At 42.9% G+C, this 12025-nt stretch overlaps 1 protein-coding gene and 1 long non-coding RNA gene across 2 annotated transcripts in view; one reads left to right on the forward strand and one right to left on the reverse strand.

The window, feature by feature from the left end:
• Positions 1 to 2157: 2157 nt before the first annotated feature.
• On the reverse strand, positions 2158 to 4642 carry LOC136005215 (uncharacterized). Its single transcript, XR_010608718.1, has 3 exons — positions 4448 to 4642; positions 4124 to 4274; positions 2158 to 3517 (listed from the first exon to the last, which is right to left on the reverse strand). It is a non-coding gene; the product is annotated as an uncharacterized LOC136005215 (long non-coding RNA).
• Positions 4643 to 4753: 111 nt separating this feature from the next.
• The window catches only part of LOC136004778 (transcription initiation factor TFIID subunit 4-like), a 147664-nt gene continuing 140392 nt past the window's right edge, over positions 4754 to 12025 (forward strand). The window contains exons 1-2 of the mRNA XM_065661619.1: positions 4754 to 5904; positions 9669 to 9841. Of these exons, the coding sequence (XP_065517691.1) occupies positions 4770 to 5904; positions 9669 to 9841 (1308 nt within the window). The 5' untranslated portion in view covers positions 4754 to 4769. The remainder of the gene's footprint in view (positions 5905 to 9668; positions 9842 to 12025) is intronic.

Raw genomic sequence — 12025 nt, forward strand, 5'->3', positions numbered from 1 at the left:
TTCATGCTTACGATCAGGAGTTGTTGAAAGAATATTTCTACAACACAAAGTGAATTTCAATTCTATGTGTAATGACTTACTTGAATTCATTTAAGAAGTTATCTCAAAGCCTTATTTAAACTTGGTAGGTACCATTTTAACATTAAATATAAACTTAAGATAGTTAAATTGTATATTTGAAGGCACTGAAAGTGTATATTTGAAAAGAACACATCATTGAACTAGGCAAATAGTGCTCCTTTCTAAGTGCTTTCATTCTTTTAGCAGTGTCCTGGTTTTGTCTGGGATAGAGTTAATTTCCTTTGCAGTACCTGACATGGAGCTGTGTTTTGGATTTGGTGAAACAGTGTTGGTAATACAGAGATATTTTAGTACTGCTGAGCAGCTTACAGAGAACCAAGGACTTTTCTGCTCCTCACCCCATCCCACCAGTGAGTAGGCTGGGGGTGCACAAGGAGCTGGGGACACAGCTGGAACAGCTGACCTCAACTGACAAAAGGGGTTTTTCCCTTTTGGTGTCATGCTCAGCATGTAAAGCTGGAGGAAGAAGGAAGGGGGAGATACATTTGGAGTGCTGGCATTTTGTCTTCCTCAGTAATCATTAACATGTGGTGGAGTCCTGCTTTCCTTGAGATGGCTGAACATCTGCCTGCCAATGGGAAGTGCTGAATTAATTCTTTGTTTTGCTTTGCTTATATGCTCAGCTTTCGCTTTACCTATTAAACTCTCTTTATTTCAACCCATGAGTTATATTACTTCTATTCTTACAGTCCTGTCCCCCATCCCACTTGGGGGTGGGAGGGTGAGTGAGTGGCTCTCTTGTAGCTTAGTTGCCAGCTGGGGTTAAACGATGACTGTCCTTTTTGGTGTCCAACATAGGACACATAGAGTTTGAAATAACAATAGATGTGACTGGCATTGCTAGATGGAGTTTATAGCTGTTACTGCTGTTTAGCTATTAACTGACAGCATGCTCTGCTTGCCATGGGGCTTGCTTGCCTTACTGTGTATCATCAGAGTGTTGCACTCATTAGGGGCTGCCTTTTGCTTTCGCTGCTTGCTGTCCTGCTTATCATCTAACTGCTGTGCCTGGGAACATTTTGATAACAGCAATGGCAATGCGTCTGGGCTGGCAGATGGCCAGGGCATGGCTGCTGTTTCTGTGCTGTTGCTGTTCTTCCTGGACATGCTAGAACTCTAGTGTGAACTCAAGCCAAAGGCATTGTGACCCCTCGATCAGTCCACATAGGAGCAGGACACCCTGAACCATCTGTGGTTATAGGTAACTCTATGCCAGAGCAGGTACACGTCTTGAAGCATCTATGGCCCTTGTTATTTTTGAGCTTCAGCAGGTATACCTCTGAAGTGATGCAACTCAAGAATGAGTCCACGCTGGAGGAGGTACACCTTGATGCATCAGCGGCTGTGCATGAGGTCATACTGCAGCACCTCAAAGGAGGAAATTCTTTCCTATTAGGGTGGTGAGACACTGGAATCGGTTGCCCAGGGAGGTTGTGAGTGCTCCATCCCTGGCAGTGTTCAAGGCCAGGTTGGATGAAACCTTGTGTGGGATGGTTTAGTGTGAGGTGTCCCTGTCCATGGCAGGGGGGATGGAACTAGATGATCTTGAGGTCCTTTCCAACCCTAACTATTCTATGATTCTATGTGGCCAAGGATAAGACTACAACAGAGAGGATACACCTCTGGAGGGACTGCAGCTGTAGATAAGGCCATGTTGGAGCAGGTTTATTTCTGAAGGGTGTATGGGTTAAGGCCATGCTGGTAGCAGGAACTTCTCTGAAGGCATTGTGACCCATGGAGGCCATGCTGGAGAGGTGCACCTCAAAGCAACTGTGGCTGTGGACAAGTCAATGCCGCAGCAGGTATGCCCCTGGAGACACTGGCTTGTAGATAAGGCTCCAGTTGGAGCAGGTACACCCCTAAAGGACTGTAGTGTATGGGTAAGTTGAAACTGGAGCAGGGGCAAGGGGAGGAATTAATTGCAATGTTAAACCCTATGGTGCAGTCCAAAGGGACCAGGCTTGGAGACTGTAATGGAAATACCTTTAAATTGTTGCAAGCCATGATTTCAGTTGCATGTTATAGGAATTACTGTAAGTATGTAAATATTTGAAAAAGATTTTTATAATAATGAATACAAAAGTTCACCAAGATTCTGTGCTTTACCAAGTCTCATTCCCTATATAGAAGCACAAGCCCAAAGGCAGCTTCAGCAACAAGTTTATATACATTCTTACATATGTCATAACTTCTTGACTTGAAAGGAGTCCAATATGAATCAGTACATATCATGTTTTATTAAATTATTCTTTTATATTTCCTTATCCTGTGTGTTTATATATATAAAATGGCTCAATTAAGAAGAGGTGAGTGGGAAGAAATATGAATTCATGTTTTACAGATTACCCACCCACAAGTGTACTTTAAAACTGTAATTAAAAGTAGGTAATTTTTTAAGTTTTGAAATCTGTTATATAAATCATGACTTCCCATTTTCTCCCTCTGGTGTGAAGATTACTCCTTATCTTCTGAAGTCACAAAGCAATACAATTTCCCTCTGGGTGTGTTTTTTTAATGGAGACACCCAGCTTAATGCTATAGTGTTAGAAAAATATATACAGAAACTTTTTTTCGCATACAGGACTAGTTGCAGAATTGTATGACTACCTCTTCATTAGAAAAACACTGGAGATGGTATGCAAATCAAGTCCAGGATCAGGGCATGTAAGTGAAGGAAGCATGGAGTCTTCTCTGAAGTTAATAGAATGTACAGCTCTTTAATAGTGGATAGCTTCTCATCTTTTTTTTTTTTTAACAGAAATGAATATTCTGTATTTTTGTGCAATAGCAGATTGAGTCATAGTCTACTACTACATTTTAATTAAATTTCCAGGTAGAAATATTTGTTAAAAGTCCAAATTTAATTCAGTTGTATCATTCCATAAAAACAATACTCACTTGCTAAGCAAATTTTTGGTGGATAGATCTCCTGTGTACAGTTAATACTGTTTCTCATAAGCACTACTGTGCTTTCACAGTCACTTAACTGCACTGTCTCCTGTTTATACATCCTGACCACACCTTTGGGCTTTCAGTACTGCCACTGGCCACTTTACTTATGAAATACATACTGGTTTAATTTCAGGAGAGTTGTAAACTTAATTAAAGTGGCGTAACCTATTTTTAGTGCATTTTAAAAGCAGTTTATTTTGATTCATCATAAACCTGCTCCTAAAGGTATAAACAGTCAATCAGGAAAAACTACTCCAAATAAAAATGTAACCTACATTGAGAGGAAACAGATGGTAACAAGCCAGTGATTAGCAGTTTAGTGACTTGACAAGTCATACAATGTCTGATTTAACAGACTGAGTCTTGGAATGGAGAAGAGTTGTGCATGAATACACTGTGAGCCCTGCACTCATTTCCATCAGTAGCTCATGCAATTGAAGGTGGGGTTTTCACCAGTGCACCTTTTTCAATTATGTGGAAATTCCTGAAAAATCACAAAATGGAGAATGAGTCACCATTTCAGGCCACAGCAGCAGCTCAAATACATTTAAGTTTGCAGACATCCAAGTTACTACAAGCTGGCAGAGACAGATAATGGAATCTGTTTTCTACTGGCAGCATCACAAACCCATGGTAGTTATCACCTGTTTGCAAGAACAGGTGTAACAAACTGTGGGCAATGGTTATTCGTAGGGGGATAATTATTTTGAAGGCCCCATCAAACAAACTGCTCTGTCATTAGTCAAAGAAGTTACAGTTTAGAACCACCACCTTTCTGTTAAGTGGTATTTCAGAATGCATGAGGCAAGCATTGATTAGAAAAGGGCATACAGGAGTGCAATGGCAAGTGTTAGTATCAAAATGAACTACCTCAAGTTTTCTGTGTGGATGCTGAGGGAATACAGAATGCCTGAACAGCTACTGTGACGATGCAAAGAATCCTAGTTTTGGTTTACAACTCTTCTGTTAACAGCATCCACGTTAGGAAATGTACTACCACAATCATTCTTGTTTAGGTGGAGCTGTAGCTCTGAACATGCTCTGCGTGCTTCTTAGGATTTCAAACCGCCCCAACAGCATATGCAGTTACCTCCTTTGAAGGAGTTGGTGTCAGGCACCTGAGCCACTATAGCTGGCTGCACACATGCTTTCAGTTCTACCCAGGCGTGAAGAAAATTGTCCTGGCTGCAGCCATCCTCACAGGGCATGAACTGAAGGCAAAGAGCGCAATTACGGCAGGTCTGCTAACAGAAAGATGACATGACTGTGTGACATTTCAACTTCCAACGTGCAAACTCACATCTCTCTTTCGGCACTAGGACTTCCTCCAGTAATCAAACCCCCGAGCCAGAAGCCCCTACAGACATCATTACCGGCACGCTCTCACATGCACCACCAGCACCGCATTAGGCACCTGTCCAGAGAACACTGCCGCTTCCCGCGGCAGCCGAGGAGCGGCCGACAACGCCCTCACTAAACGCCTCGGGCCCTGTGCCTCCCGCGGCCGTTCCCCAGTCAGGCCGCTTCCCAGGAGCGCGGCGGCTCTCTCCGTGCAGCACAGGACCCGGACGCGACCCCCGTTCAGCCACGGTAGCGGCAGGAGCCGCCACCCCACCAGCGCCCCGCTCTCCCCCCCAACAGCAGGCGGAGGAAGCCGGCCCCTCCCAGCATGCCCGGCGCGCGGCAGAGGACGGTGCGCTTGCGCGCTGCGCGGCCGGCTCCCAGCTCAGCGCAAGATGGCGGCGGGCGCCTCGGACCCCTTGGAAGAGATGCTGCTCTTCTCCGAGGAGGTGGACGAGAAGGCGGTCAGCGATCTGGTGGGCTCCTTGGAATCGCAGCTGGCCGGCGGCCGGAGCTCCACCGAGGCGCCCCAGCCCAGGACCTCCGCCCCGTCCCAGCAGCAGCAGCAGCAGCCGCAGCAGCAGCAGCAGCACCAGGGGAGCCTAGCGGGGGGCAGCAGCCCCGTCCGGCAGCAGCAAGGGCATCCCGCGCCACCTCCCACTCCTGTGGCAGAGGAGGCAGCGGCGGGGTGTCCCGGAGCCGCGGAGAGCCGAGCCCCTACTCAGGGGCAGCTCCCGTCCCCGTCTCCCCCGGCGGCGGCAGCGGCGGCGGCAGCAGCGGCGGCGGCGGGGAGGGGAGTGAGTGTAAACAGTAGTAGTGTGCAGCAATCACATGGAGCGGCTCTCCTCAGCAGCGGCGGCAGCCCCGGCGCTCCCGCCGCCCCTGCCCCTGCGCAGCCCGCCGCTCTCTCGCCCTCCGGCGCCCCTGCCCCGCCTGTCAACAACCATGTGGCTGCCGGCGCTAGTGCCCGGGAAGCGGGAAGCCCCAGTCCCAGCGGCAGCCCGCCCGCCGCCGACAGCACGCTACTGCCGTCGCAGCGCAACGAGGCCGCGGGGGGGAGCGGGACCCCGACCGGGGGGGGCGGGCCGGCGGGAGTGGCGGAGGGTGCTTCTGCTGCCGCCGCCGCGCCGCTCCCCGGCGAGGCGGCGCCCAACGGGGAGGGTGCTGGGGGCCGGCCGGCGGCAGTCCCACCAGTCAGCAGCCACGGCAGAGCAGACGCCGCCACGGCGCAGATCAAACCCGCGCACGGCCCGCTCTCCGCAGTAAACGCACTCAGTAACTCAGCCAGTCTCGCTCCCGCCGCACCGCCGGGGCAGGGCTCGGCCGCCAGCTGCGCCCCGGCTGCCCCCGCAGCGCCCAAGTCGGCGGTCAGCGCTGCCAAGGCGGGCGCTGTCCCGCTCGCAGCCCCGCAGGCTCTTTCGCCCCGTCCGGCATTGAGTGCTGCCCCCAGGATCGTTGCCCCGCAGCTGATCATGAGGCCACAGCACCAGACCACCATCCAGCTGCCCCCCGGCTTCACCATCCCGCCGGGTAAGTGAACCGCAGCAGCCGCTCGGGATAACCTTTTCTTTTTTCTCTTTTCTTTGGCCGAGGTTGTTTTCATTCCCCAAATTTGTCTTCCCGCTGCTCGGCGCGCTGGAAACAAGAGGAGGCACCTGTCTGAGGGCGACGTCTGGCAAACAGGCTGCCGTTAATGAGGGTGTAATTGGTACGGGACGGGCAGTTGCTAATGCAGTTTAATTACGACTGTTGCGTGGTGAGTTACTTGTTCTGTCCTGGGGTGAGAGCGGCAGCCGCGGTAAGTTATTTCAGATTGGTGTAGTGAGCAGTCGCGCTCCAGATAAAAGGCTCGGTGTTAGTGAAGAAGTGCTTTGAAGGACTTACTGTTTGACTTCTGATAGACTTGAGAAGTTTTCTTTCTTCAGGGCGTGTCTTCTGCTGTGAATTAGGTGGCAAGACACAGGCTGATGTGCGGGGAATTTCATCTAAAATTTATGATTTAACAAGTGTGATGGTGTAAATTCGCTGCTGTATCTGGGCAGTCTTTATATCACTGGATTTTATTTCCAACTCTGATGTAACAGTTGCATCCAGTTTATTCTCCTGTTAGTTTTAGCTGTCATTACTAAAAATGTAAGTTCAGCAAGGTTGCTGACTACCCAAAACAGCATCACTTGATCCTGGTGATTCCTATTCTAATTTTGTATTCTTTCAGCTAAAATTCTAAAGGATTCTGTGATCCCCTACTTAAATTTTCATGTTGCAAAAAGTTGGTAACTTTGTGCCTTGATTTAGGAGATGATTTAACATTTGAACTGGTTTTGATATATTTTTGCTAGTACTACGAATAGTATGATAATATGTGGAGCTCTTGATGTAGTCTGAAACAACTTCTAACATGTTTCTTAAAATATTTGATATTTGTTAGCTAAGTGTATCAAAAAGCTAAGTGTAGCAAAAATGTAATGGTGTTGAAGCTCACTTCTAAGTGAAGGTTTAGTAGTTTTACCTTTGGCTGTAGTTTTTGAAAGTCTTGCTCCAGATTCTAATGCTCCAAATGTAAAAAGCTCAGTGGTTTCAAACAGGTAAGGGATTGCTATTCAGACTACCTTAGTGACTTTAGCCTTTGATTTTCCATTGTTTGTTTGATAATTAGTATACACATATGATAATGTGTTGTAACTTTGCATAATGTTGCTGAAGTTTCTTGTGTCAATGCTTCATTTTGCTATGTAATTTTCAAACAGAAGAGGGAAAACAGAGCCCTTGAAAATGATCTGGTCCAGGGTTTAGAAAACGTTATGGAAATAATACTGTGGAAAGTTACAATTTGAATTTGATTTTATTACTGGTCAGCTTGAAATCCATTGTATTTTCATAAACAGTAAGATAGTATGTTCTCAAATGAAGTTATTCAGAAAATACGATGTTATTTTTGAGTTTCTCATTTTTAAAATTGGTGGATCATTTATAATTAATTTTGAAACTCCCACATTGTAAGCTTCTCTCTAAAGAAGAAATTTAGAATCAGCTTCTGAGAATAGGTTATTTTACCATGTAGTAATCAGAAGTTGTGTGTTTTGTCTTTATGTGGCTGACAGGAAAAAATAATCTCATAATTTAACCAGATTCTAATTTGTATGTATTGCTTGGTAAAAGAAATTTCAAGTCCTCCAAACTGAATTAAAACATAACATTAATACATGAACATTTATGCATCTATAGTGGTAATTATGTCTGCAACTTTTATTTAAACTGTGGCTTGTGTTGCAATTAATTTGTCTTTTCCATTTGTTATTTTTTAATTCAGAATTGGTTTTAGTAAATTGGAATATGAATCAACACACCTGTGAATCTGTGGAATGGAAATAGAATGTGTAGTTTTTAATGTGTGGTAGCATTATCCTAGGAGGATTTTTATATAAAATTCACAATGTAATCAGAGGAGGGATACGTGTTTGGCCAATTGGCAATGTACTGGTATTTTTGTTTCTGAATGGTTTAGGAATGGGATATACTGAGTGCATAATCTGCATATGGAAATATCTGCAAATACAGACCATGAGGTTTGCTGCTTAAATGGCTGATGGACCTTAAAACCCAAATATATTTTAAAAGAGTTTTTATGGGCTTATTTCAGCTTTTTTAAAAAAAGTTGCTATCTAGTCTTAGAAAGAGGGTTATGAATGTGGCTTTTGGATGTGGTTCTTCCTGTAGAGCTCTGTTCCTTTAACCTTAAAGCTTGATTTCCAAAATACTTTAGTTTGTAGTGGCAGAAATTTGGCTCCTGTTTGTGTTTTTAGCAAGGAGTGTTGCGTGGGAGCACCTGAGACTAAGAGTGAGGGCTTTCGTTGGTGCTGCAGTTCACTTATGTGTTCATCCCATGACTGGAATTTGTATTTTTATGTTAGAGACTTAAAGAAAGGCTTTCTTGGTATAGGGTACTTCTGAAATTTGTTATTTGCTTGTTATAATAGTGTTGGATGTCTTAATCTGGGGGTACGTTGCAAGCCATGTCCCTTTACTGAGGTGTTGGGTTTTTTTTCCCCATGAAGCTAATTAGAAGTGGATGTATGCTTTTACCTTATTTTCCCTTGAAAAGTAAAAAAAAAATAATAAAGTATATGAAGCAATTTGCACATAGAGATAAGTTATAGAAACAGTGTGAACTGACTCTTACCAACAGAATAAAAGTGTCTTCCTAGATTCTTATATTTTTTGTTTCTCCTGTAGTTGCAATCAGGATATTTTTCTGTTTATAGACCCATTGTACCCTATCTAGGTTAAACTATTAAAATGTATTCTGGAGCTAACTCGGAAATTCTTTTAAGTAATCTGGCTGGGGAGTTGCTCCTTAGTAAGGAAGCACCTTACATGTTTTGCAATGATCTTGGGTAAGTGTGAAGCTGCAGGTGATCTAGGGACCAACTTAGCCATTGTCTCCCCTTTTCTGACCTGCTAATTATGGAAAACTTAAGACAAAGCTTGGTGGCACTGGCTGTGTTGTGTAGAAGGCCTCTATTTGCAAAATTTGTTACCAGAAAATAACCTGAGAAAAATTATCATTTACCTGCAAAAAGTATTAGAAAACACTTGCCAAATACTGTGATAATTTTAAAGCAGTTCCTTTGGTATTTGCCTAAAATGTATGCTCATGTATCATTTTCTGCTGAGGAGTGACTTGGTTGGTTCTCTGGATTTGGCAGTATTTTTTTCTTGATGTCTAAGCCACAGGTAGTGCCTCCCAATACAGTGATGATGGGTACCAAGTAAATTCATCTGTTAATTCTCAGTGATTAACTAGATCTCAAGTACTGTATACTCAAAAATGTGGCTGGCCTGATGTTTGCATGTGCACATCTCCTGAAGCTGTTGTTTTAGTAAAGCTGTCATGTCATTGTCCCTGCTGTGTTCAGACTGAATTCTATTCTCAGCTACTAGATTTATCACTATAGTTTAATTTTAATGAATATTTCTTTCTAATTTTATTCTGCTGATCCTGACTAGACTGCTGAAAGTATGCATATACATGCAAGTTACCTTTTTTTAGTCACTGTTATCCATAAGCTACAGTTATTTGAATTCCAGACTGAATAGGGTATTAGTTTTTGTCTGCTGGTGGGGGTTACTTTTCTTCCTTGAAATAACATCTCATGCTACACCAGAATAAAAAATGATACAGTGTGAAGAAAAATGCACAGTGCTATCCATAAATTTTACTTGTATTCCTTAGTTACATAGTACCTTATATATTATTCTTTATTGTATAGTTATTGTTACTTTGTTCTCATTAGGTATGGTCTTAGTGCGCACGGATGCCGGACAGCTTGTAATGGTGCCTCAGCAAGCACTAGCACATGCCCAAATGCAGGCTCAAGTACATACGCAGGCACAGGGTCCTGCCACCATGTCACCAAGACTTTCCGTGCCCACAGCTGGCCCTGTTTTTCGCCTATCAACAACTCAGGTATGTGTGGCTTTATTTCACATTACTTTTGTGCCTTGTGTTTTCCTCTGTCTTACATATTGTTAGTTCATGTGTGTTTGCAAATATGCTTTCCTCACCTTTTTTTTTTTTTTGTGGAACCACTAAATACTTATTCAAATGCAGTTTATTTTCTGAGGCCTAGGATTAAGTTTTTGTCCTCATATTTCAGAAAAAAGGCAAGTCTATTTTATAGAGTCTCTCAAGACCTTTTTCAGACTGTGAGATCATTGGAGGCTAGAAGACTCAGTCTTAGCCTAAACTTAGTTTGGGCTATATACTACTGGTTCAGTAAGTGCCCCTTGTTCCTCTGGATCAGAAGCACTGTGATCCTGACATGCTGAATGGATGCACAGGATGGCTGGATTTTAATAGAAATCAGAAAAGAAAAAGCCAGGCACATTCAATACAAAGATTTTCAGGAATTAACTTTTCAAATAATGCCTTATTAAAAAGAAAGGTTTGATTCCTTTGCTTCATCTCTGAGTGTGATAGGTCTACACTTTGTTTTGCCTGTGTCATAACTACATTTCCTTTATTATATGGGTTGACAGGATAATGTACATCCTTACTGCAAGTTCGTCAGTAGAGTGTTTATGTCGACTCGGAAGTGATATATGTTCAAGAGTGGAGGGTATTGTTTTTAAATGACTTGGTAGGCTGCACTGGTTTAAAATTGTTTAGGGAGGTTGTTCATATTCAGGCTATTTGGAGCTAGAGCTGAGCTATCTTGCTAAAATGTAGAGTCAAACACCTAGATGTTAGTACAGGGCAGCTGTGCCATAATAATGATAGGCAGAGTTTAAGGTAGGTTTGCCCAAGGTCTGCGTTTGCAGAAGCAGTAAGTAATTCTGAATGAAAGAGAGTAAGAGATGCCTTTATAATTTTTTAATTGATGGTTGTATAGGTTGCTTGAAATAACTTAAATGTGTGTTTCCCAATGTTTAACATTTGATTAATGTCCTGTTACATGCTTTGTGAGTTACACAATATTTGTAATCTAAAGGATTAGTAAGTTTTATTCAAAACTGAAAACAGTGGTAAACTTTTCAGTAGAGAAGGAACCAGAACAAAATTGGAGAATTGAAAATAAATTAATAACATGAGGCAATCTAAACCACAGAATAGCAAGTAGAAGTTTTAGAAATGAGTATCACTAGGAGGATGGTAGCTCAATGGAATGCATCTCAGAAAAGACACAAATAAAAGTCTGGAAGCACTTGAAGGACTTTGTGCTCTCAGGAAAGAGATAAGAGTGTATTGGATGGAATTTGTAAAAGAACTCTTCACAGAAAAGGCAGATGTTCAAGGTTTAAATCTGTGACATCCCGGAATATAAGAAAACTTGTAGAAGCCTTCAAAGATAAATTTACTTGAGGAAAAGCACACAAGGAGATAAGCTCTGTTAATTTTGAGATTTATTTCTTTTTACAAGTTTGATGACACTGAAAATCCAGACAAGTTGTTCTTTTGAATTTATCTCTCTGTCTGTGTTTGGGGCTTTCTGTAAATAAGTACAATCATTTTTTTAGTATGAACTACAAGGGACTGTATGGTGCACATTCTAGCGAAGGATCCTGAGATAAGTGCATAACATAAATGCAAACCAGAAACTGTGGAGTGGGACTGTGCCAAGAATATGATCTCAGTCTGTTAAAATGAGTTAGTTTTAGCTGTTTCTGTTTTATACTGTTAGTTTTCATGTAATACGTTGTCATTATGTTGTGGCCAGCATACAGAATTAAAATTCAGAGTGGAAACATTCATAGCAAATTAAATATTGTCTGTAGTATGGAAATGTTCAAGGAATGCATCTTTATTGTACATAGAGAAGCATACAAAAATGTAGACTGACTGCTTGGCTATGTGTGTTCAGTCTTTGTTAGAAGACTGAAGTTTTGATCCCGAAGTCAACCTTAAGATGTATGCAGAGCAAATATTGGAAATAGATCATGTTGGCCTCAGGCAGGTATAGGAAGCAATTAAAGTTGCAGAAAGAGTATAATCTGATTTGCTGGATTCATATTAAACTGAATCTGTGAGAATACTGTATGTTCACGTTTGTAAAGATGCCTAAAATCTGAAGGAGTTCAGGTATTAGAAATACATGATTCTTTTTATGCAGGGTTCTGCCCAGATAAATACCCCACTGCATTATAGATACTC

The sequence above is a fragment of the Lathamus discolor genome, chromosome Z, assembly GCF_037157495.1.
Source record: "Lathamus discolor isolate bLatDis1 chromosome Z, bLatDis1.hap1, whole genome shotgun sequence".
NCBI lineage: Eukaryota > Metazoa > Chordata > Aves > Psittaciformes > Psittacidae > Lathamus > Lathamus discolor.